The following is a 26,656-nucleotide window of genomic DNA, read 5'->3' on the forward strand; positions in this document are numbered from 1 at the left end:
CTTTATCACTGAGCAAGTAAACATGAATGTGTTTTAATGAACAAGTGAATGTGGTTTGAAATTAATAGTAAGTTCATTAGTGAGTGAATGCTGTGTGAACGTGTGTTTGAAATTAATGCCACGTAAATGAGCAAGTGAACATGAATATGTTTGAATGAGCAAGTGAATGCTGCGTGCATGTGCATTTAAATGAGTCCACGAATTCTGTCTGAAAGAGCAAGTGAATGCTGAGGGAATGTGCGATTGAATGAGTGAGTGAATGCCATTTAAATGAGCGGGTGAATGTGTTTGAATGAGCGAGCAAATTCAATCTGCCTGGATACTACCTTAACATGTGTTTCAATGAGCAAATGAATGCTGTGAGAATGGCGTTTGAAGTGAGTGCTGTGTGAATGAGCAAGTGAATGGTGCATGAACATGTGTTGGAATGAGCGAGCAAATGTTGCTGGAAATGAATGTTTTGTGAACGATCAAGTGAATGGGAATGTGTTTCAATGAACGAGTGAATGCTGTGTGAATGATTTCTGAAATTAATGCTGTCTATGTGGATGCATCGGGAATGTGTTTTTCAATGAGCGTGTTTGTGTTGGGTTTGTGCCAGCCCAGCAGGCTGCTTTGGGCAGGGAGGAGGAAGGAGTGATATTTGATTGGGCATCTATGTTGCTGAATCATAGATGCACAATTAAAAGAAAAATGTCATTGCACAGTAAGGAATGGCAGGACTACATCTAAGGGTACATCAGTGGGTTTTTCCACTGGATTTTTCCACTTTAAGGGTGCCTCCAATGCTTGCTGTCTGTCACTCCGGCCGGGGGCATTCGGTAACCTGTGGAAGGCAGAGACTCTGACCAAATAAGAGTAGTGGTAGAATCTGCTAAGGTAGTTGGCGAAAAGTCTCACTGAGGGGGAGGACGCTCCGTTCCGGACCCCGATAGTTAATGTGATCTCTCTGCCTACCTGCTTTGACAGTTTGCAGTGTTGCTTGGGGCGAGATGAAGGTGTTCTCACAGCTGCACTAACAGTGATGTACTAACCTATGTCTATATATGTATCTATGTATAATAAGTTGCATTTATTCCATTGTTTCATGTATGCTTATGAAGTATGAATAAAGGGCCTGTAAAGACCTACTTATATTATAACTATTAGTCCAAGTGTGCATCATTGCCTTCCTGAGTCCAAGAACTTTCAATATGTGTAATAGTGTGAGTAGTTATTCTGAGGTTTATACACGTGTTTGGAAAGCAAAACAGGCATCTATGATGAAGTAGACATGAAAAAACCTCTTGGAGGTTGAAACCATATACAGCTAAATTCGAATTCTTGGTTCAGCTGGGGGCATTTCCAATTGCTGACTAAACTCGGGGTTGCCTACTCTGCCGAAATGTAGATTACTTGTACTCTTTCATTTAGATACGTACGAGTACGACACCTTCAAGATCTATCCTGGTGTCACACGTAGACCCCGAGTTTAGTCAGCAATTGGAAATGCCCCCAGCTGAACCAAGAATTCGAATTTAGCTGTATATGGTTTCAACCTCCAAGACGGGGCTAATTGTTTTCAATATTCACATGGTGTTGATTTGTTTGATGTTTGATTTTTTTAAAATGTTCTTGGATATTATTGACTGTTTTCTTTTGAATAATTGTATTTATATTTTGTATGAAAAACTGTGTATATTAATATGGATACTTGCTTGTTCCTTGTATATATTGTGCTTGCTTTGAATTTTTCTTTAGCCAATTGTGCTTGGTAATTTACAGACCTTGCATGTGAGTAATAATAAAAAAGATATTTTTGTAAAATTCTTAAACAGAATTGAGAATCTGTGGAGTCGAAATAATAAACATATACCTAGGAGTTTTTCCAGATATACAGGAAGTCCAAGTTAGGACTCTCTAATTAACCTGAGTTGAGTAACATACAGACTCTTCGAGTTATGCTCTTGGTATTGAGGAGACTACTATAAATTCATTTATATGTATGTTTAGTGAACCTGTCAGGACATTTTTTTCGTTTAGTGCTGTGCAGAGGGACTGGGAAGGGACAGGAGAGATGGAGACTGCGGCAGGATTGGCCAGTTCCTTGCAGATTTTAAAGAGTTCAGCCGAGTTGTTAGATGCCGCAGAGACACAGGGTTGGTTATGGGCTCTCTTCTTGGTTAGGACAGAGAGCCGGTATTGCCTTTGGAGCAGGCGGCAGGCCAGTTTGTCAGAGGATGTACATGAAGCGTACCATTTCCTCTCGGCCACCCTGCACTTGCGTTTTAGGGTGACGAGGTCAGAGTCGTACCAGGAGTTGCACTTGGCTTTGGGCTTCAGGTGGATCCTCATGACAGGGGCAAGGATATCAAGTGTACCAGATATAGCAGAGAGGACTGTGTCAGGGTGAGAGTCAGCCAAAGGGGGGGGGGGGTGAGAAGGTGGCGGCGAAAGCCTCAACTGATACGCGCTTCATGGGTCAGATGACCGAGAAGGTGGGTGGCAGTGATGGAAGTGGCTTGGCCTGAGGGGTAGGGAGGGTGAGGTGGGAGGCGAGGAGAAAGTGATCACTCCAGGAGAGAGGAGTGCAGAGAGGGACAGAAAGGGGAAGTTCTGAGGAGATCAGAACATCCAGAGTGTGCCCTGCCGAGTGAGTTGGGCCAGAGGGGAGAATAGTGAGTGAGAGAGAGTCGCAGAGTTTGCGAAAGAGTCCAGAGGGAGGACAGGAGGCATCCAGGTGGATGTTGAAGTCTCCAAGAAGGAGGAGTTGCGTGGTTGAGGCTAGGAGTGAGGAGGAGAGGTCCGCCCAGTCAGAGAGGAAGGAGGACATCTGACCAGGTGGCCGATGGATGGTAGACACAGTAAGGGAATAGCTAGGGGAGAGAGACAGCCGTCAGACGAGTCATTCAAAAGAGGAGTCGGCCTGCGTAGGAGTGATAGAGGCAGGGATCCACTCGGGGAAGATCAGGGCTACACCCCCTCCAGAGCGGTTGGACCTGGGCGCGGAGAGGATCTTGTAGGGTCAGGTAGGAGCGTGTCAAAGCTAGTGACAGAACTGTCCGTGAACCATGTCTCGTGAGACCGAGGACATCAAGGTCAAGTTCTTCCAGCAGGCGGCAGATATCAGAGGAGTGTTTGACAGCAGAGCGAGAGGTCAGAGTGGCAATATGGAGAAGGTTGCCATCCTTGAAGGACTTCCACGGAAGGGTACAGATCAGAGGTATGCCCTTCAGAGGTGTAGAGAGAGCCCGAGAGGGGGCAGAGAGAGAAGGAGAAGGCAAGTTAGCCAAGGAGGCAGCAGAAGGGGTGGACGAGGTAGCCGCGGAAGGGGGAGAGGGGACAGCAGGAGAAGAAAGGAAATTGATGAGGCGTGGGAAGCGTCTATCAAAGAGGCGAACGTTGACTTGAGGGCCTTGGACCAAGACGGTACCATTCAAGTAAACATTAATGATGACCTTAGAGGAATGGAAGGAGGCAGTCTCAACGGGTGCCACCATTAATGGGAGAAGAGGAGAAAGGAGAGAGCATATGAAGGGTCCATAGGTCTAGCGAAGGAACGAAAAAGAGGATGTCGGTGAGAGTTTCCTTGGAGGAGGCACTGATGTATGTGTCAGCGATAGGGAGGCCTAGGTTGGAGACCAGGATGTCCTTTTTAAACTTCTTCCTTCCAGATTTAGTGAGGAGGGCAGGATAGTCAATAGAGAAGCAGTTTGAACAAATAGGAGTGACAGAGAACACCATAGAGTAGGTAGGAGAGGAGAGAAGAGGAAAGGAGTGGGAGAGGGTAGGGAGAAGCTAGGGGAGGACACAGGGAGGAAGCAAGCAGACGAGACAGTTAGGAGGCAAGACAGACTGAGCAGTTGGACAAGAGGATGAACTCTTCATTAAATTAAGTTATATTTTAAATAAACGGTTGGAACCACTTAAGTTGGGAGTTTGCTAGTTGAGGGGGTGAGTAGGATGAGACTTGCAACTGCCGTCCCCTGCGGACACCTGCAGACACACCAAGGAGCCGCCTCTGAGGGGAGTCACCCTTTGCTTAGGGGCCCTTAGCCGTGGGGCTGCCGGGCAATGGGCTGCCCAGGACGGTCAGTTATGACAAGGTAGTCACCCAATCAGGGGGTGGGTGGAGGGAGGGAGTGGGACCGGGAAGTGGATACAATGGGGGGGGGGGAGAAACCAACAAGCGCTCCTGGCGCCAACTGAGAAGGAAAACAAAACAAATTGGGCATAGATTTTACACGCACAGAATCACTGGAGGCCCCAAGGACCCGCACACTATCAAACCCGCAAGATGTTACAGCAGGCCAGGAACAGCTCACACCCGCGTCGCCAGGTCACAGGTACACCATTTCTTACCAACAAAGAGCAAATATCACTAGCCAATTGCAAATATTGCACCCCGATTACCAGCATTATGCGTAAAGCAAGCATGACTATGTTCTTATATGGGAATACTGCCATATATTGGCGCAGCCAACATGGAAATGTATGGGCATAGCCAGCGTGGAAATGTTTTTATACTGGCATATATTGTGGGAAAGGCATCATGACAATACTTTGTGAATTCCCCTGTACACTGTTGGTGGCTTGCATCTATTGGCTTTTTTCATTAACTACCCTACAAAAACAAATGCAAACTGTCTGGTTGTTCAGCCATTTTATTTTCACAGAAAGTGGTGCTACATAATACACCATTGTAACCCATTATTCAATGCCTGAACCCCCCCTTACTTGATTCAGGCTTCCTCACTATGCTTGGTCGCTCTCCCATATTTATGCCAGATATTTTCACGCCTCCAGTTAAAAACGTCCCAAGCCACCACTACACAAATTCAAGCATATTATGGCTTATCTGTACATCAATTCTTGAAATACGTCATTGTTTTTCGGAATAGCACAATACCAAGGCATTCTCTTTCATATAACAGACAAAAAAAATACCATTAACTTCAAAATTAATTCCTAGCACACAATCTTGCAAAAGAACACAAGAAATTGTACTACCATATGGCACACACACATCGGTACCTCTGATAGAATACAGAGCTGTCTACCGACCCGCAACTTGCGGGTTTGGCCCGCAATAAAAGACCAAACCCTCGAGGCCACAAACAGTGTCAGGAAGCCTATGAGCAGGGCAGGCCGATAAAAAAGGTCCTCACTTACTAAAGTGATGATCCTTTAACATGCAAAGTGAGCCTTTGATCTCGACAATGGCTTTAGGAGGTCTGCTTCTGCCAGTCACAGAGCTTTGACCTCCTGTGATCGCTTAAAGTTAACAGATTCTGCAGGCTATATGTGTGTATGTATAGCCTTTCCGTCACATCTCCAAAAAAACAAAAACAACGATTTAAGTGCTTTAGGTTCAGCCACATAAGTTATTGGTGGAACAAGGTTGAAAGAAATGTTAATTTCTGAAAATAAATCAGGTACTGATATACAAGTGTTCATAATTGGGTTAACTGCAAGTCCTGGTTATTGTGTTTGCCCCATCACTACATATATTTATTACTGATGTTTCAATTTGTCAAGCAAGTCACTGCTAGTGAACACACATTCTTAGAACAGTTTTGCCCAAGATCACAAGACGCTCCACTGCAATCCCACCACTTCTGAATACTTATTAATGGGTAACTCCAAAGTACAATGAAGACTGATGCGAAGAAGATAAAGTGCGTGTCTGCCAAATTCAGCACAAATCACAGTCAAGTAAAGAACTGTCACCCCTACTGCGCGTAGTATCTACACTATTGGCCAGTATTTCAAAAAGCTAAATAAAAGGGAACTCTGCTTCTAATTCTAATAAAATTGCCCTCAATGGGGTGGGTTCACATTGCATTTTCCTTTTAGTGAGGAGGGGAGTAGAATTCCTTAAATATTACACATTCCGCAAACGTTACCAAACAGTTCTGAATGTATCCATTAATCTAAAGAAATGAATACTTTGGGTGGTGCTTATACGGTCATAAAACAAATGCAGATACTACTCACATGTTTTCCTCTTGCCCACCAATATCTATATTTTCTGAGTTAAGGACATGGAAAATAAAAATCACACAAATGGACCTAGAGCTTTTTCCGGCTGTTTCCACTGTTATGGTGGGGCACAAAATCTAATTTAATGGGCGCACGGCCCGCGTTTATTATTCATAATTGCCAGCCTGGCCATGGGCGATTACTGCGCCCACAATTTCTCAACGGGAGTCGGTGTTGCTATGATTAATATTGTGAGCTGAAATCGACAGACAGCGGTACTAGCTGACACATAGTGTCCCTAATGACTAATATCTTGACTGCCACTGCCACGAAAAGCCTTCGATTATGTAATGATGCCTCCAAGACAGCACAACCACACGGATATCACCCACTTCATCCGAATCCTGCAGAGACATCTCTTTCCAGTGATCTTCAAAGGCGTTCTCTCTGGAGCCCTCCTGCGGTTTTTTGTGCCAAACGAGGTCAAGAGGGCGAGTGTTGCGGAAGACACCCCGGAAAGGCAACAGGACCTTTCCCAACCAAACAATGTAAAGCTTGCTGTCACCTATCACTCGCCCAGACATGCGCAGTTGCGCACATGCCGGAAACGTAGGCTAGAAATCCCCGGGACCCGATGGAAACTGCCCGGAATGTAAAATGGTAATTCGCTTGTAAAGGCATGCCCAGGATGTTATACACTAGTCACCAGACACTGTAGCATTGTGCACAGAATTTAAGTCACTAATCACCAGACCCTGTAGTCACCAGGAGCTGTAAGACATGCCCAGAATGTAAGACACTATTCACCAGCAGCTGCTGTACAAAAGCACCATCACCGAGACCTGACGGACATTAGAATACGCCCAAGCGATGCAACAAGCACGCAGAAGGCGAGATATAAATCTTCAAGAGCGTTATCACGAGCAGGTATTATATTTACTGTGTGTTTAATCCGCGTAAAGGCAGGCTTGAATAAGTTCTAAGGAAAAGAAAACCACATATCAGAAAAAAACAAATGGAACAGCAAGGAGAATAAACGGGACGTTGTTTGCGGAGACTGCTTTCTGTACGTAACGATGTAGTATAAAGTACCTATGTGTAGGAACGCAACCCACCCCGCTGAACAGAAACCACATTGAACATGCGTTCCCCTTTCTAGGAATTGTACAGGGAAACTATATCTCACTGTGAGCTTGCGCCTCAGAGCGCGCTCTCTGTCCTGAGCAAGCGCAGTGACAGTTCCGCTGTCAACGCGGCTTGCAGGATAGCCGTAGCTTTCTGACTTATTGGATTGTGTATCTCGGTGTTTCTTTTCCTCGTCTTCCGCGACCGAGTGTCATTGTCACCCAAGAAATTGAAATGAAGAGCCGTAAGGAAATATCTCACCAGGATTCATGTAAAGTAAGTAATTTTGTGTAACTGTTCTGTGTTTGCGTGATGACAATAACACGATGTGCATGTTTCCAAATGCAGTAGGTGACGTTTAAAATTGTGCCAGATGTGGCCATAGGCGAATTTTCTTTATAAATTGAAATACTCTGCTGTGACCAGAGCTCTCAAGTTCCCTGTGGCAATGTGTGAGAAAGCCACCCAGTCCCCTTTCCCTTTGGATTTTAGAACTTGTAATTTTTTTATTTGCCATTTGAAATTTAGGAAAACTACTAGTCCCAGTATTCCAAGAAAAAATTTACTAGATGGTCTTATCACTCATGACCATGGGGCTCTTGAGAGATTGACCTAAGTCTAGTGACGTAGCACGTCATTCAGATCAGGTTGGGCCTACGTAACCTGCTGAAAAAAAGGGAACTCCGTCTTTAGGGTGAAGACCCTGTGAAACCAGCCCTACTGTGACAAGTCCACACAGACCAAGAAGAATTCTAACCCACGACTACCAACCCGAGAAGATGGAGTAATGATGCTCAAGCCTCGGTATCCAAAAATCACAGCTGATGGATAAAAATCTATCAGCAAGGGGAAGAAGAAGCGCATGTGGCAGTCCCAACCTGACCCACCAGTGTCTGTGTTGTGTGTGTGCTGTGTGCATTCCGCCAGGGGCGTCCCTCGCCCGCAAATAATTGGCGATGAATCAGGTGACTGACTTGCGCAAAGGGCTCCTCCACGCCTGCTGCCAGCAGGCTCTCGTGCCTCGGTGTCTTGTGCACTAGAGACCCACCCGTCGAGCCACTTCATGTCAGAGTGGTGAGGAGAGGCTCACCAGCTGCCTGGAGCTGCAGAAGGGCGCAACCCGGTGTGACATTCAGAGTCCTGGGAACCGCTGCCAGAGTAAAGCGTGTGGCACCCTGTAGTGCATGTCGACACAGGCCGCACAGGCCTGCCTGAATTACGGCGGTTGCCCGCCAGGGCCCATCCCTACTCGCGGTAAGGCACCCAGAGTCCAGAAATGTTGAACCCAGGCCACAAGGCAGCAAACCGGATTGTCGTGAAGAACGTTAAGACCACACAGTTATTAAGGCACACTCCTACAGATATACTTGGAAGCATTTACAGAACCCATACTGAACTGCACCAGATTTACAGGGTAATGACCTGGTAGCTGCCATAAAGGTTACTTGGGCTTAACAAAGACCATTGAAGTATATTTGCCGCCATAGCATAATTTCCCAACAGCCATGCGCCTTGACTCAGGTACATGGATGGAGGTGTGTAATACAGGCATTGCAGTGTTCTGGGCATGAGCCTACTCAGTCAGCGGTCCTCCGGTGCTCATGCGGCTGCCTGGTCCATAACGTCACACATCCACTCAGAAAGGTTGCAGCGCTGACACCATGGAGTCGGATGAGGACACAACAGTTGCATCCCCAAGCACCCCCCTGTCTTCGTCCCGGATGGGTGGTGATGGTACACCAGGACCTCTTCAAAGCCCACATCGAGGATTTGTAGGGTCGCGCGTGCAAGAATTCTACATCACTGGTGCCCCAGCAACGCTGGCCCCAGATGGGACATGTGGCTGGAACAGTTGGAGATGTTATTTGACACCACAGAGACGGATGATAGGACGATGATGGCAATGCTGCTATTGTACGGGGTTAGTGAGGTACATCAAATATTCAAAACTCTCCATCCCAGAGGACACTCCTACAGGGAGGCTAATGACGCTCTGCAGGCATACTTCCCACCCCTTGTCAACTGGGACTACGAGAGGTTTTGCCTCCGCCAAGCACATCAAGACCAGTCGCAATCCCTAGATGCTTATCATGGTCTCCTCAGATATTCCAATCCACAGAATCCTGGAGCTAGGGCGTACTCAGGAGCTGTCCTCATCAAGAGCAACCCAGATGGAAGATGCATTAAAGAGAATCCAGTCAGAGACAGCGTGTACTCTGTTTCTGTCAAGAGCATACCATGATCCAGAGGATGATTTGGACAAACGGGCAAGGTCCACCCAGACAGGCAGATAACCCTCAGAAGGTGTGTGATGCATGCAGGGGACCGACTCCACACACAAGCATATTCCGTGTTTGGCTACACCTGCGGGTGGTGCGGCACGGCAAGATGAACCACTTTGCCAGGATTTGCCGGGCACATGGGCAACGGGCCAGTCAACACAGCCTGCCTACACCACCCCTGCCACGCCTCCAATGGGTTGTGGCACTGGAAGGTGATCATGGATCCATCCTCTCATGGCTTGAGGGTGCTGTGAACATTGAAGATGCCTTCTTCGTCTGGGCCATCTGACTGGACCGGCTGCGACCCCAAAGAATACCTCGATGCTCCGTGTCCATCCTAGACACCGACATGCCCATACTGATTGACCCCGGGGCATCAGTCCATGTTATGCTGGCTGAGGAGTTCAAGCGCCACCATCCAGCACCTATGCTACATGCCCCCCGGATCAGGATTTTCACCTATGGAGGCTCTGCGCCCCTGCCACTTGATGGCGCTTTCCGGACCAGAATCCAGCACAAGCTCGCCGAGAAAGACCCCACTTTTTATGTCACGCATGTCACTAAGGACACACTACTCTGCTGTTTGGCTGAAGATCTTCGGCTTGGACATTTCGCCTTTCAGGTTTATCAAGCGGACATCGACTGCTTGCTACAGCAGTTCACTCACCTTTTCAAAGGAGTGGGGTGCATGAAAGGGCAGGAGGCACTGCTCCATGTGGATTGTTCTGTACAACCGGTTGCCCAGCGCCATCGGCGCATACTGTTTCACCTGTGGCAGAATGTCGAGGAGGAGCTCACCAAGATGGAGAGGGCTGGAATCATAGAAAGGGTGGTGGGCCCGACTCCCTGGGTGTAACCCATCGTGGTTGCCAGCAAACCCAAGTGCCCTAAAGAGGTGATAATTTGCCTGGCCATGAGGCACCCCAACAGAACTGTTCACAGGGAATGTCATCCCACGCCTACCCTGGATGACATCCTGGCTAACCTATAGGGGGCAAAGTTTTTTTTCAACACTTGACTTCAAGGCCGGCTACCACTAGGTTCTTCTGCACGAGGACTTGAGGGCCATCACCACTTTTACATAACATGTGGGGCTGTTCCGTTATAATAGGCTTAGTTTTGGTATGTCCAGCACACAATCAGGGAGGGCTGTGTTGGCCAGACTTCCAGGGGTACTCAACGTGAGTGGCGATGTACTTATCTTTTCACAGTCACACAAAGATCACTTGCCACTTCTCACGGCATTGCTTGAAAGACTTGCTCTACATGGGCGGACCCTCAACCGATGCAAGTTCCGGCTCATGCAGTTGGGTGTAGATTTTTTTTGGATTGATGTTCCACGATGGCAGCTTGTCGCCTGACCTGTGGACAGTTGAGGACATAAAGAAGGCAGACGCCCCAACATCCCCTCGGTGGTGAGGAGCTTCTTAGGGATGGTGAGCTTCTGTGGGCAATTCATCCCAATCTGGCTAGCGTAACTGAGCCCTTACAAAACCTCAGCAAGAAATACCAAGACTGGAGGTGGAGCAGGATGCGTTTCAAACCACCAAAGAAGCGCTGGTGGCAGATACTACCATGGCTTACTTCGACCCCACTCGGGCAGTCCTCTGAGGTTGCAAACATTTCCACATTTGCGGCCAGCCGGTGACCATATTCACGGACCATATACCACTCATCCCATCTTGAGCGGATTTGCCCCCCGCCCACCGATATTGCTAGAAAGGTGGCTGCTGCAGCTTCAGAAGTATGGCATTACTCTGATATTTCGTGCCGGGTGGACAACCCAGACGATTATCTATCCCGCCACCCCATCGGGCAGGATGATCCTGTGTGTGTGAATGACGAGGATGCAATTTCATTTGTTTTCACTGGCGGATATTGTGACGGCAACCTAGGAAGACACAGGCTTACAGGAACTGATAGGGCAGCTATGAGCAGGTCAATTGAAAGGTTTTCTGTCCAGAATGCAGCAGCGCACGCCGGAGGCACAGGTGTTCCTCCAAGGACTGTGGAATGGGAGGATCGACTTGTCCGTCGGGCATGAAGGTGTCCGCCTGCGTGGGTCACTGATTGTAATCCCTATCCCACTACAGAAAAAGATCCTGGAGCGAGCCCATGTCAGACACCAGGGCACCAACAAGACAAAGGCCCACCTCTGGGAAAAGGTCTGGTTTTCTGGCTTAGAGGTAAAAGTGGATGAGGCGCTGAGCAGATGAGCATGGTGCCTAGCGGCAAAACCCATCATCCGAGAACCCCCCCATATTGACCCTGGTGCAAGCATTTGCACCCTGTGTGTGCTGAGCGTGGACTTTGGCACAGTACTGCAGTCGAAGCACTTTGTGGTTGTGCTTGATGAGTTTTCAAGATACCCTTTTGTGCATTTCATCGATTCCACAACAGCTGCTGTGGTAATCCCCCAGTTGGAACTGCGGCCGATGGGGTCCCATAAGCAATGAAGTTGGACAATAGGCATCCGTTCAAGAGCACAGAATTCGCCAGATTCCTGGAGTTCTGCAGAGTGGCCCACAGACACATTAGCCCCTGTTGGCCATGGGCAAGCGGTGGCATGGAAAGGTACATGTGGAACATTCAATATAGGATGATCCGGCACCCAGAGCAGGAATTCCCCCTGGTGAACCGTCAGGAGGAAGAGGAGAGCACGGCTCCGGCAAGGGATTCCCCCGGCTGTCCGGTCATCTCGATACCCACTGCGGGCCGACCAGAGGATTACGGAGAAGTTGCAGGATTATGTTATGGACTATACTATACGATCATTACGTGCACCCTGTTATGAGATGTGGTTGTTGTTTATGCTGTTTGGATGGGATGTTGTGACGTAGGACGTCACTCAGATCAGGTGGCGCCTAAGTCACCTTTTGAATAAAAGGGAGCTCCTCCTTTTCACACGGTAGTCCCAACCTGACCCACCAGTGTCCGTGTTGTGTGTGTGTGTGCTGAGTATATCCTGCCAGGGGTGCTCCCCCAACACTACCAATATGGTTACGCATAGGGTTGGCGGTACTTTACTCTATTCAATAATACATGTGTTATGAATCCAAAACATGTGTTTGCCTTTTACACCTTCTACCATTTTTCAAAATATACCACAGTTGGCATGTGCGTTGGATCAAGACAAGGATTTCGGAGTTGATGATTGGCAGGAGACTGTTGGGAGTAGAATTCCTGAAATAAAGCTATCAGAAAAGGAATGGTTGTGATGGTATTAACTTCTGTAAATCTCACATCAGATAACCTGCATTAGACCAGGCATAACAAGTGTGTCTGTGCTCAGCAGTGCAGAAGCTTTTGTCTTTATACTTGCATGACCTAGGTGCTGGATACTTCTTGCAACCCAGACGTCCTTTCCTCTATTTCTGGTGGTGTATCTCGATCATCGTCCTTGGTGATAGGGCTCCAGATTTTTCTCTGTCAAGTAAAGTGTATGATAGAATCATGCAGGCTGCCATGAAGAGGAAATGTTCCCCTACCATTGATTCACAGGGGTAGCTCCTGGTTCAGTGTTGTCTCTCTCAAGGCAGTCCATCTTGTATTCCCATAGAATTCTGACTTCCACATTGGTAAAGGGCTTTCCTCTCTGCATCCCACACTCAAGCATCTTCTGCGGTTGCCCACTTTTCTCCGGCATTGGCTATCTTCAATAGGGGGTACCATATTTTTTTAAATTGATTCTTTGACATTCTTTTTCTAACTGTGCCTCTTAAATCAATGGCAAAGGCTTTTTTGGAGTTATGGTTGTCATATTCAGGGGTTCAAATGTAAAGTTACAAGCTATTAGCCAGGCATACAATCAGAGCTTTCACTGGACCAGGGCAGAGCCCGGCAGTCTCCAAAAACATCTGCCAAGCTGGGTCTTCCAGGCCCCTTCGGCTCCCACCACCGATAACCATCTGCTAGGAGTCTGAAAACACAAATGAGGATCTATTTCAAGCATGGAAACAACATTCAAGCAACATATAGTTAAGGGGCCATTAAGAGTCTGAAAGCGAGAATTTGGATCATTTACAAGCACTGCAAGGAACATAGACAGGGGCTGTTACAATGGTGAAGGCCAACGATCTTTTATAAGCAGTGAAACAAACATATTTAAGCAAATTAGAAGTAGTCCTCTGCTCCCACAGGACAGCCCAAGCCTAACATACAAACATAAATGGTTACATATGACTCATGGTTTGCAAACATTTTATTGTTTGGGGTGGCACCAATTTCACTGTGTGTTATGCGCACTGAAGGCTTGCATGCTTGAATAACGTTCACACATTTTTGTCGAATATAAAAAAAATGTCTGAATTCTTATGTTTCCAGAATGCTCTTTGATTTTATGTACAGGAGCAAGTAGGCCACATTGGTGATTGATGGCACCATCCACTTTCTCAAAAGAAAATTATTTAGGTTAATAGGGTGATTTCCTTACTGAATAACTTGTTTCTATACTAAGAGGGTTATTTATTTACAGACAGTGATGTAGTTACAAACTGAACCAGATTGAGTTTTATTTGCAATATGCAAACTGGAAGCAAACAAGACCACCTACGGCCAAAAGACATTTTTGCAGGTTCTCACAATGTACTGTTTTGGGTAGGTGGGTCTTTCCTAAGCCACCTGCTCCCTTCAGATCATGCCCAGCACCCCTCAGGTCATGCTCTTCACTTAGGCCACACACACTAGTTAAAGTCCTCCCTCGATTTCTAATCTCACTTAAAGCACTGCATAAAATGACACATGTGCCTTAATTCTCCACATGCACACAGCACATGATTTATTACTTTCCAAGAGTTATTTATCACTCGCAGGCCTTGCAAATTCTGAAAAATCCAACTTGACCTGCACGGCGAGCCACTTAGTTTACATACTCAATTTAAGAGAAATGCACTCTGTTCTCCAGTGCTTTTGTAAAAGAGTGCATGTCATTGTAAGCACACTTCATATGTGGTGCAATGCTGCCACCCAAAGTCTAGCCTTGCACAGTGAAACTTTTATGTACCATTTACTGCAAGCAGTTTGAAGTAAATGTCAAAGTTTCAAACATCACCATAATCTCCAGCAAGGTCGAGTACCATGCAACTGTTGTTGCCCTTCATAAAATCTGCTCGCCAAAGTGGGCGTGCTAGTATATTTTGTGAGCCCTGACTTGCCAATGGGAAGTCTGGTCAGTGCAAAGTTTTAGGCCTGCAATATTGCTCGTTACAATTCTTCTGTGACAGTTTGACCCTGTATAGAATATTTCAGGCCTTGCAAATTCTTAAAACTCCCTCTAGACCTGCAGGGGGAGTTCCTTAGTTTACATACTCGACCTAAGAGAAATACACTTGTCTCAAGGTGACTGGTGACAAAATATTTACCAGTGCTTTTTTAAAAACGGTGCATGTCGCCATAAGCACACGTTGTATTTGCTGCAATGCTGTCAAGCATGTGTGTTTGCAGTAAATGAAAAATAAGTTTCCAACATCCCCATAAACGCCAGAAAGGTCAAGTATCATGCAAATAGTACTCACCCTTCATAACAACTACTCGCCAATGCTAGTGGGCTAGTAGATTTTGGCAGCCCTGTACTTGATATATACTTGATATATATTTAGTTTGTTATTTGTCATAAACTCGAATTGCCTTTCAATGAGTAGGGGCTATATTTGCCCTTCGTTTACTTTTCTTTTTTTTAATGGAACTTTTTGCTATGTTTTTTAAAACATTGTGTGGGTTCCTCCCTCTTTTTTCCACCCTTTGTATGCACCAACCCAACTTAAACATAAATATATGCCCTTGTCCAACATCATTTAAAATGTGATGTTGGGCAAGGGCATTTGAAAACCTTTGGAAGTCATGGCAGGACCAAAATTACAGTTTGATTAGCATGAGCTAAACGTAGCTTCTGGGTATCCAGCATTAGCCAGTGACCAGGGGAACGAGGAGCTAGAGTACAGCGTTCGGCAAATCTAAGCTCCATATAAAATGCAGACATATCATTTCGTCCATTATTTATGTCCCTGCATGCTTTAAATTGTATATAGATGTGGCCTAATGTTTGTTTATAAATTGTCCCAAATGCACACCGTTAAATTCACATTGGTGTGTTTGCTCGACATCAGTTAGCCTCGGGCGCCAAAAGTGGCTCCTGGTACATTTTGGGATCAAGCTAACCAGGCTCTTCTAGTCAACAAGCGGGAACTAAATGGCTCCCAGCTCCCCTCAACTTTAAACGCTGCATGGTGGTGCTAACAAGGAATATCCTCTGCGTTTTCTCATCAATTGAAAGGGGTTGACCATTTCAGAATTTGGAATCTGTAGGCACTGCAAGCTGACAATGCCACTTTCTGTGTATCCTGACATGTGGCAGCGGCCAATTGAGGGGCTCCCTTTTGGAAACAGTTTGACCTCTTAACTTGGTCATTGGCCTGGCGATGATATAATGCTGCTTTCGTGTGCTTAGGGTTACTTGCAATGAGGAATGGAACCATTTTTCTGGATGTCATTTGTACTCGATTGTCAGTGGCAAATTCTGCAGGAATCCCTCCCTTCTGAAAATATATGTAATTATTTGAATTGCTGTATCTGGGGATATGCCTTGCACAAAATGGTGTTTGATCCATTTGCAGAAGTAGTCAACAAGGAATATTCCAATGCCTTTTCGTTGGCAGGTCTTCAAGCAGGCCTATGAAGTCCAAGCCTGACCTTTTCCATATACACTTCCAGACGCAATGTGGTAAGAGGTGCTTGACTGGTCAGTTAGTGCTTCACACTGTTTCAACACTGAATGCGCTTACAAAATATATTTTCAATGCCTGCATCCATGCCTGCCCACCAATAAATCTCTCTAACTTTGTGTTTTTTGAGGATAGTGCCCAGATGTCCACCATGAGTGGCAGAAATTTTAGTGGGCCGGAGATGAAAGATGGAAATATTTTGTCATTCCTAAATCCTATATTTTCTTATAAAAACCCCCAAATGAAAAACATCCCAGTTCAGTTGACTCCCTGCATTTGCGATCCATCTTCATTTGTTTGCTAATATTACATTTTCTCCAATCTCTCAAAGAAGATTTGAAATGGTTAATTTGAGTTCAAGTAGTAGTCTGTTTGTTCTAAATTCAGCTGACCAGCATTTTGCTCCAGAGGGTGCTTTCCAATTCTTTTATTAGGCTTGACCCTTCATCTTATTTAAAGTTGGCCATGTGTGAGATGACGGGTGCCATCATTGGGTGCTCCTTAGGGTATAGTGGGTTCCAATAGCTGATACTTATATATATTTTCTTCAGGACTTGATTGGCCATGCATTTTCTTGTTCAAATGGATGAACACATGATTGTGTCCTCTGTCTGCGTTGTAGTTCAGAAATTATATATATTTAATGCATATATTTTTTCGGAATAACAGTGCAATAGTTACAATGGACAACATTAATATACATTAAAAAATGGCTTTCCTGCAACAAACATACATGGAAAATTATAGAAAAAAACTGAAAAGTAGGGGAAAGACAGGAACAGAAGAATAAGAGGGATGAATCAGTAAAGCGCATAGTGGTGAAGTTGAGCTGGCCACATCTGTATGTTATCACCATCCTTTCATGAACCTTTCTTAAGACTAGCCAGGTGTGATGTATTCTTTATCAAGACTTTAATACTAGGTTTCCTAACATATTTAATCACAAATTATATGAGGATTTTCAAAGTTTGCGGGTGCAGGGTTTTGGCATCACTACAATGAGAAATGTGCTGGAGATCAAACAAAGGCAATATTTGAACAATTGGAGCCAATTAATGGTAGCACAAGCAATGAATGGGCTCTTGAGGTCCAAACATGGTCTCAGGGATATAACTTTCTAATTCAATGTACAATCCCACCCCACAATTCTGATCAATAAACAGACCGGGAGTTCTCAAATCTTGAAATTTATTTAAAAGTAATCCAATTCAGACTAAAGCGGTTACCAAATTTACACAAAGGAAATCACTACAGTGTTATCGGCTCATAAAGAATATGTTTAATGCCTTTTGGGCCTGGTGCGCTATACAAATTCTAAAATACAAGAAATAAAAAATAAATAAGTCAGCAAAACATTTTTTTCCTGCTTTATATGAATCGTCTTCAATTCACAGAAACAATCATTTCTATAATCAGTTCTAGGTATTTAAGCTATTCAAAAGGATACTAGGCATTTTAAATCCACTCTTTCAATGATTACTTTTACCTAAGCAACATAGTTTACTTCATTGATAGCATTGTCGGTCATCGGCCCCAATGCTTCCATATTTAACCATTTCAAAATCCATCAAAAACACTTGATTTTCTCTAGTATCAAGACAAGTATTTATGCTATTTAGAAACAGATATACATTCAACTTAGCTCCCCTCTAGAAGTGAGGTTTTGTGAATGTATTGTGCAGGTTATTTAAATGTATGCATGAACAGGTAGCATATGGCCCCCACAGGTTTGGATTAGGAAAATTATACTCTCAGGGATTGTGTACTCTTCTGAACACATGTGCAGTCTTCTCACAATATGTATGTGCAGCTTCCTCTGAACATTTATTTAGTTTATATTTTTTTTATTTAATTTAATTGCATTGCAATTTTTACAAAAAAAGAAAAATCCCATCACCAGTTCCCAAGTCCATCTCCACATAATAAAGTAAACTAAAATCCTGTTCCTTCTTAAGTTCCGATTCTGTTCCGTTAATCACTCATTTGCGGTCTCTCAGTTCTTGAGTCTAGCAGTCTCTTCAATCTCAACACTCTACTCGGCATTGTTAAACCACCAACATATCTTCCCGGTGAAAAAACATCTGTATAAATGAAACTGTGGCGATAACCTATGAGGTTTTATCGCCATTAATGAAAGCTGACCATCGACATTCATCGTCGATTGTGCAGAATTTTTGCATAGCTGCTTTAAGAAAAAGGTCCAGCTCTGCCGTCAGCAGGTCATCATCACATGCTTAATTGTTTATACCTAGTCTGGATATGAACAGAATCTACAGACGTTGGTAGGGCTGGTGCCATGAATTGCCTTGAGAAGCGCATTCTCGTAAAGGTTTCTCTATATGATCTATTAGGAAACCTTAGGAGGTAAGCGCGTGGCTGGTTTAGTTTCCTGATATTCGGTGGTAGGTCTTTAACAAGCTTACAAGCCCCTGCATTCTCTTCTGTGATAATCCAGTCTAACTCAAAGAGTTTCCTTTTTACTCTCATCAGATTTGCCCCCGATCTTCTTCCATACGACCAATGTCCTCTAGTTTTTGCCTGTTAGTGTGTGCCCATTTTGTTAACATCAAAGAGGATCCTTTCATCGTCTCTTGGTTTATTACCTTCAAGACCATATTTGGAAGTACTACTTTGCGAAATAGGGGTAAGCCCTTCCATTATACTGTTGCATGGAGTGATGGCAGGCCAAGTTCTCTACGAATTATGGAAATTGGAGTAGCATTTGGAAGATTTAAGATTTGTTTCCATACAATCGATTCCAGTCTTGACCATAACTTCTGCGGAAGGCCAGGGTTGCCTCCGCTCCATATGTCATTGTTGGGACCACCGTGCCCGTGTAGAAGTTGATTGCCGCCTTCATAGAAAACCGGCCATATTTTTTGTCTATTAGTTTTGCTTGGACTGCTAAAGTTTTTGCTTTCCCTAACAGGAATTCTTGTTGTGGAGTTTCCACAGAGCTGCTGTTAACAATGACTCCCAAATATTTAAACAGCAGAACTTTTTCTATTTTCGTCACCCCTAAAAACCATGTAAATGATTCTCTCTTCAAGTTTCCTTGTTGAAAGGACATTACTTTTGTCTTGCCTTGATTTATTTCCAGCAAATTAAAGGTTACATATCTCTGCAAACTGTCCAACTGCCCTTGCAGACCGATTTTTTTATTTGATCGATCAAAACGAGACTGTCTGCATAATACAGTCTTTGCACTTTTTCCCCTGCAATGGTTGGTGGGAACAATCTCAACTGTGGCTCGAAGTGTTCAGTATCAGAGATAAAGAAGTCGTTAATTGCCAGGGCCAAAGGGCACCCCTGCTTTACACCCTTAGATGTAGGAATTGGTGAAGAGAGTAAACCAGCATGGTTTAACCAAACTCTTGGTGTCTGTATGGAGGGCAATTAAAGGCTCCAGCACATTCCTGGACACTTCTTTCCTTCAATTTTGCCCACAACAGGTTACAGTCCACTGGGTCGAAAGCTTGCATAAGTCGACAAAAGCGATTCAGATCTTTCTTTTTCCTTGATGGGATTTAGCTTTCAGGAGTTTGAGCAGCATGATGTTTGCTGATGTTCCTACTGGCTTTACAAACCCAGTTTGAAATGGGTCAAATGAATTAGATGCCCTAATCCAGTCGTGGAATTGCTCCAACGGAAAAGACCCAAACATTGTCCCTATCACATCCAATAACACGATAGGTCTATAATTTCTAGGGTCCTCCTGGTCCCCCTTTTTAAAAATAGGGACTATTGTCACCATTTTCCATGACTGGTATTAAGCTCTGAGGGCAGACGTTCTTAAATACTGCGTGTATTAATAGTGATCGTTCTTCTGGATGCTCTTTCAGCGTTATGTTTGTGAGGCCATATGGACCCGGTGCTCTAGATGGATTTAATTTGCATAGCTTATCCAAAATAGCCTCCACCTCATATTTGAATGGCCAAACCTTGCCTCTATACAATGTTGTCACAAATTGGGCTGTAGATGGTGAGCCTCGGTATAAGTTTGTGAAGTGATCAATCCAAGCAGCTTCGCTCACAGAATTTTGTTGTGTGTCTTGGGCAACGGTTGATGTTTGTTTTATTAAAGACCAAAAATCTTTTGACTTTTTGCCACTTAGTATCTTTAACATTTACTCCGAGTCTTGTTGGAACAACTTATGTCTCCAGGCAATGATCCAGGATTTGTATTCCTTGCACACTTTTGCTGCTTGTTCTTTAAGCTTTTCATGATTAGAAGTTGCAGCAGCGCGCTTCACGCGGCGCATATGTCTCTCTTTTTTTTTTTCCACCACGATAGGATCGGAACTATGGAGGCCAGGTTTTTTACCATGTTGCAACCCTGCTTTTTACAACTGAAGGTATCAAGGAGTGGTCTATAATCTACATGGTTAATGACTGTTTAGCCCCCTTCCAGGCGTGTGGTATATTTTCGTGTCAAATTTCTAATGTCTTTGGATTTTAGCCTCAGTCGATTTCCCCGCCAGTATTCACTTCCACTTATGTTTTCATGAAGTAGCCTGGATATTTCTTATTCGATGTAAGGGTCATACAGAGAAGGTTATGATCTCTGTTCGATGTTCTAATAACCTCATATCCATTCAAGTTCTGGCGTAATTCTCTTGAGACAAAGATGTAATCGAGGTCTGCTGACTGATCTCCTCGTTCCCAGGTGGGGACTACGTGTGGAGCGTTACGGTCTTTCAACTTCAATTGATGCAAGCCCCTAGCTCGCATTAGACCTAACCACAGCTTTCCTCTGGTGGTTGCTGAGAGTTCATTCCTGCCTTTTGGTGAACGCGAGCAAACAGCGTTCAAATCGCCACAAATCATCATATGTTCTACGTTGTTATTTACCAGTGTGTTATCCATTATACTGGTGATTGTCTCTAAAAAGATAGAATTTGCAATGGCGTTAGGATTCCAGAAACAGGAGATAACAAGCATGGTTCCCTTTATCCTTGTATTGTTCCTATCAAAGCCATTTGTCCAGCTTATCAAGATTTCAAAGCAGTGGAGGTCCGAGAACAAGATCTTCAATAAGCTCAATCCCGAGTCCACTTTTAGGGCGATCAATAGACCCGAAAATGGTCGACCTTTTACCCCTTTTGCTGCCGGGGCCGCAATTACATCGTATCCATCGAGGTAAGGTTGACTCAGCAATTAAGTTTCCTGCTGGCATAATAAGTCGTATGAACCCAGGTTGACGTTGCTAGGTCTAGTTAGATGGGTAAATCCCCTGGTATTCCAAGATGGCATTTTAATTTCTTGACACATATTCAATAATTGAAGTAGGGGCTTCACTCCCGTCGTCTTGGGTTTGATCATCCACATCAAGGGTGGGTATTCTTGTTGTCTCGCTAACGCTCTGCAATCCAAGACCAGTCTTCCTCTTGTTCACTCATTAGTTGGGTTGCCTGCTCCACGGGGACTTTCATAGGACCTGGTTTCATGCGTTCTGCCTCCAACGTAACCTTTATTGAAGTTCTCAGGCCCTTTGGTATCCTCCCCATGCCCAGTGGATCTTCAAATTTAATTGGGAATTGTGAATTGAGTGCTGGCTTAACCATAGGGGATGCATCCGACTGACAGTCAAGGTGATGGCTTATCGTTTTTGACATTGGGCTCCTGTTTGCCTTTGGCGATGCCCGTCTAGGATTCACTTGCTCAGCCAAAATACGTACATTTTCCGTGGAGTCCATGAACATGCTTTTCACTATCTATGATGGTATATGTAGGTATACTGACCCTGACATGAGCGACAATTAATATTGTCACCCAGGCTCTGCATTCCTCCTCCTGCATTCAAGTGGAGATCTTGGATCCACCACTGTTGCCAGAATCTCCATAGCAAAATGCAGGTGCCATTGCCTGAGGTGTCACCAGAGGTACTCAAAACATTTTTCTTACACCAAAAATGTGGTTAATGTCCTCTCACAAACAATCCGTCATATACCGTTCATTGTTTATATTAAAGGCCAATTCGATGTGGTCCTGTCATCTCTACATATGTATTTATGTATATTCAACATGTTATGCATATTCAGCACTATCTTGTTTTCTGAATGTACTTGCCTGACCCCCAATGGAGGTGCCATGAAGCAGCCTCAAGGCAGTATTCCACATCCTGAGGAACACCCAGAATAAATGAGATAGGAAATTAGTAGGTGTGGACACTATCTTGACCTGATGCCTTAGTGACAACCGATAGGAGTTCACTGCTGACTGAGAGTTGTTAACATTTGGGACTTGATAGCGTAGAGAAGGGTGACGGACATATTGTGCTTCATGTTAGGTGGCATTTGTATTGCTCTCCTCTGAAAAGTGCATGGAACTACCATAAATCACCAATACTTCAACCCAAAAACAGACACAATAATTCACAGCCACGCACGCTTTAGAAGATAATCCGCTCTTTACGGCTATTTATTCAAAGACTACAAGTACATAGAAATAACTCATAAAATTAACATGGACATAGATCACAGAAAAAGTAAAGAAGTCAAAGAAAGAATACATCACCGTGAGCATATTATCATTCTTCATCTCGCCCATTTACGGCTGGAAGACCCCGAGGACAGCCAGGACCAGAGTGCCACAGCTCACAGGAAGGCCAGACGGAGTGTCCTTCTCTGGCTGAAGTCTCACCTGACCCCTCCAGGTTTCCGCCTATATAGGCACTCCAAAAAAAGGAGTTAGTTCTCGAACCTTCTGGAATTGCACCTGCGCAGTTGAGGAACAGCCGTCGGTTGCCAGCTGGGTCAATCGAGACCCCCCCCCCCCCAAGGAATGCAGGGCCTCCCTGCTCTAAAACTCAGAAAAAACATGCTCCACGGAGAACAGTAGCAAGTCATAACAAAGTTAGCTTTTCCCAGCAGAAATGGCCTTGACTGCATACCCAGTTTGAAAAAAGCATGTTTGTCTCAGCACTGTGAATCTAACACTTCAGCAAAATGTGTGCAGCCTTTCACTGCGGATTGAAGTAAATATCCAACATGGCTCCGAGCACTCCCAGAATGCATTGTGCCTGCGCCATTTTGAACTAAGCATAAATTGAGCAGAACAGCATAATAACCTCTGCATCACATGTTTGAACCAAGGATGTCTTGCTTTACATAATGTAACTTTCTGAATATGGAATCCTTTTCATCTTAAATACAATCCTTTTTACAGGTGCCGGTCACTTTCCAGGATGTTGTGGCCTGTTTCTCTGAAGAGGAGTGGAAGCTTTTACAAAAATGGCAGAATGAACTTTACACAAACGTGATGAAGGAAATTCACCAAGCCTTGACCTCATTAGGTAAAGTAACAATTATTTAGTTTCTTCGATTTGTACTGACTATGAAAGAACTGTCCAGTTTACACGATGCAAAGCCCCAAAAATAGGTTCGGGTAAAAATGCTTTAACTTTTGTTAATAGTTGGTATGTCTTGTAGATACTGTTAATGCAAATTATCTAGCAAACATTTTTAAGGTTCAAGGACTAAAACCTGGAAACAAAAAAGGATTTTATCCAATATTTTTCTGTGTCTTAAGGCTTCATTTTGTGCAGTAACAAAGACTCTCGTAGAATGAAAAATGATTATCTGGTGTGTGGCAGTGCATCAAGTGCTGGTATCTAAGGGTGAAGCATTTAGAAGATGGCGTAAGTGGATGGGGAGTAACAGTAGATTAGGTCAAGAAGCCTTAAAGGGAGCAAATAGAAGCAGCAACGAAATTGATTCTGCCTCGGAAAATTGTTACAGGTTTTCATAGACATAGAGCACAAAAAGCACTTTCTTACATTAAGTTCAAATCAAGGGAATATGAAAGAGAAAATGGAAAGCACAAAGCAGAACCATGAAATCCGGGCACAGAAATGAGCATTTAGCACATGGTTTTTCTTCAGGAAGTAGTTTTCCTCTACTCAAAAACAAGCCAGTGCAACAACAGACTAAACATGGGCATTTAAGCCTTCCAAAATCTAGGATGCATGAAACTACAGAGAGGGAGAACACTACAGCTATACTTGAGATGCAACCTAAAAAAAAAATGTTGGACATATGCAGAGCTTTTTTAAACAGGCCATGGTTCTCTATTTGACAGTCCACTGTGCTTCTTTTCATGACCTGAGCCTACTGTTGTTTTGCACTGAAAATTATGCTCTTGGGTAATCGGCACAGCACTGGGGATGTGCCTCCAACCATACATGCTCACACTGTGGCCAAAAAGGAATGAGGAGTGGATAAACGAGGTTTACAACATTATCAGATAAATGTAAAAACTATATGATTTTCACAAAACATTTTCAATATCAGTTGAACATATCGGTATTGAGTGAAACTGGATTTTTATTTTCCTCAAAAAATAAGAGTGGTCTGAGATCACTCAGAGTGGTCTTTCTAAATCTAACTGTCAAGCCAACAGTCGATTTTGACTTTCCAGGCCAACTGGTGTCATAGAACATACCTTTATGGCATTAACACTATGGGGTCATTTTGCACCAAGTGGAGTGCAAAATGAAAGCATAAAAGCAAGCTTTATGCGTCCATTTTGCACTCTAGCTCCTAGTCATGCCCTTGCAAGGCATAGAAGAGAGCACAAAGCAGAGTTTGTATTTCTCCTTTCCTCCTCCTCCTCCTTAGAAGAGCACCAGGTTTTTATAATGGTTTCCACAAATAGAAACTTGAGAATGTGCATAATGTGTACTTAACATATTTAATTTTACACCATGTGCTCTATATCTTAGTAATATAAGAACAAGGTAGTTAGAGCGACGAGTAATTTAAATAGATTTTTTAACTGACTGGTTGCTCACATCGTGCACAAGTGCCATTTGTAAGACTGTAAACGGATCTTTAAATGCAATCTTGTTAACATTAGCAATATGTAGCGGTAGGACCATTCCATTATTAACAATTTGCATATGGCAAAAATCACAAGACATGCACTGATATATAATGTATGCCTATTGTATCATAAACATTTACTCCACCGAAAAGTCTGTTTTAAAATATTGCCAACAATAATTGATAAGGATCTTGTTTATGGGTGGTTGTAAAATAGTTTTGTTCTATAGAAGTACAACTCTGCTCTTTTTCAAAATTGTGATTAATGTTTTTATTAATGATTGCACGGATAAAACTAAATATTGTTAATTGTAATGTTTATTCCACTGAAGGTTGTATTTTTAACAGTGTATTCAAAGTTACATTAACATAACAATGTATTCACATATCATTAATCAAACCAGGAGAGCTATTGTTTGAACTGTTAGCCTTACTAAAAGTATTTGCTTTTAAACCTTTCTTAATGTTTTCACTTTTATTTGCATCTTTTGCATTTATTTATTGTACTTTTAAGTTAGCTTTTACCATTTGTTGTTACTGATTTTACTTTTATTTTTATATCAGTTTGTGGCGATTAGCATACATTAAACACAGTCTGTTGTACATGGAATGTGAGCTGTGCTTTTTGGTACATACATATTTATTAGAAATAAACTGGTAGGTGTTTGCACTATTGATATTCCATTGTAAAAACCTTAGATCCTATATTTTCTCAATGCATTTGAACGTGACCATTGAGATGTATGTATTGTTACTGCATATGTTGGAGTTATTCGAAATTGTTTATGTATTACATGAATGTCTTTTAAATGTTGAAAGCACTAAGTAACTCTTTTTATTTCTTCAAAATCTTTAGTGTTATCAAATTGTATTGCAATATATTCAATGAATTTGATGATGGCATGGCTTTTAAAATCCATGATATAGCCCATAGCTACGTTAACTAAGCCTACTTCTACACTATCATTTTCTTTTAAAATTACGTTAGCATTTATACAAACATTTAAACAACTATCAAGGCCAACTGTTCCAGAAACAGTATGTTGTTATTCCTTTAATATTTTAGTAGCATTTTGTGGCATCTTTTCTAGTTAAAGCAGACTGTTCTACATTGTCTACTGTTTGCAGTAAAATCATGTTTTGATTTTCTTTAGAAATCATTTAACAATTACATTTTTCACAATCTGCCAATGTTGACATACAAAAGACTGGTTTTTGTCTTATTTTAAAAAGGCACTATATACTTCTTCTGCAGTTACTTGATTTCCATATAAAATTTGAAAATGTCATTCTTATATTTTACTTGTAGAGCTTTGAGTTATTTTTGCTGTTCTGATTGCTTTTAGGATATTGCTGTATTAAAATAAGTCACTAAATTTAGATTGCCTACACGTCCAATGCTTCTTACAATATATTTTTTTATTTTTATTTAGTGTTATTAAGTTTTCAAAAGTCTGCAAGAAAAATATTGTTTGGGATACATTATAAACGTCAACCTTTTACCCCCCCCTCCTTTCCCAAACAAAACCTTGTTGCATTTGTTGTAACACCCCTCCCTTCCACCCCCTACCATCCTCCCGTGGAATGGTGTCCTCTTCTGGGTGTATGATTATCCAATATCCTTGTGTTCGTGGTGTGCAGCCTAAATGTTCCTTTGGTATAAACCGGTGGGCTCGGTTGCTTGTTCGAGGCAGAGTCTTATGTATCATATGAGCCTCCTCGCGTAGGACTTTTCCCAAATGCCAGT

General features: G+C 43.4%; 2 protein-coding genes across 6 annotated transcripts in view; one reads left to right on the forward strand and one right to left on the reverse strand.

Annotated features, from left to right (window-relative positions):
- LOC138513913 (zinc finger protein 699-like) overlaps positions 1 to 6,617 on the reverse strand; it is a 172,475-nt gene extending 165,858 nt beyond the window's left edge. For all 4 annotated transcript variants that reach the window (XM_069629055.1, XM_069629054.1, XM_069629053.1 and 1 more), the window contains exon 1: positions 6,354 to 6,617. In XM_069629055.1, the coding sequence (XP_069485156.1) occupies positions 6,354 to 6,545 (192 nt within the window). In that variant the 5' untranslated portion in view covers positions 6,546 to 6,617. The remainder of the gene's footprint in view (positions 1 to 6,353) is intronic.
- Positions 6,618 to 7,183: 566 nt separating this feature from the next.
- The window catches only part of LOC138513914 (zinc finger protein 776-like), an 86,739-nt gene continuing 67,266 nt past the window's right edge, over positions 7,184 to 26,656 (forward strand). For both annotated transcript variants that reach the window (XM_069629057.1, XM_069629058.1), the window contains exons 1-2: positions 7,184 to 7,362; positions 23,255 to 23,381. In XM_069629057.1, the coding sequence (XP_069485158.1) occupies positions 7,321 to 7,362; positions 23,255 to 23,381 (169 nt within the window). In that variant the 5' untranslated portion in view covers positions 7,184 to 7,320. The remainder of the gene's footprint in view (positions 7,363 to 23,254; positions 23,382 to 26,656) is intronic.

The sequence above is a fragment of the Ambystoma mexicanum genome, chromosome 12 (genome assembly GCF_040938575.1).
Source record: "Ambystoma mexicanum isolate Mex_15411 chromosome 12, UKY_AmexF1_1, whole genome shotgun sequence".
Classification (NCBI taxonomy): domain Eukaryota; kingdom Metazoa; phylum Chordata; class Amphibia; order Caudata; family Ambystomatidae; genus Ambystoma; species Ambystoma mexicanum.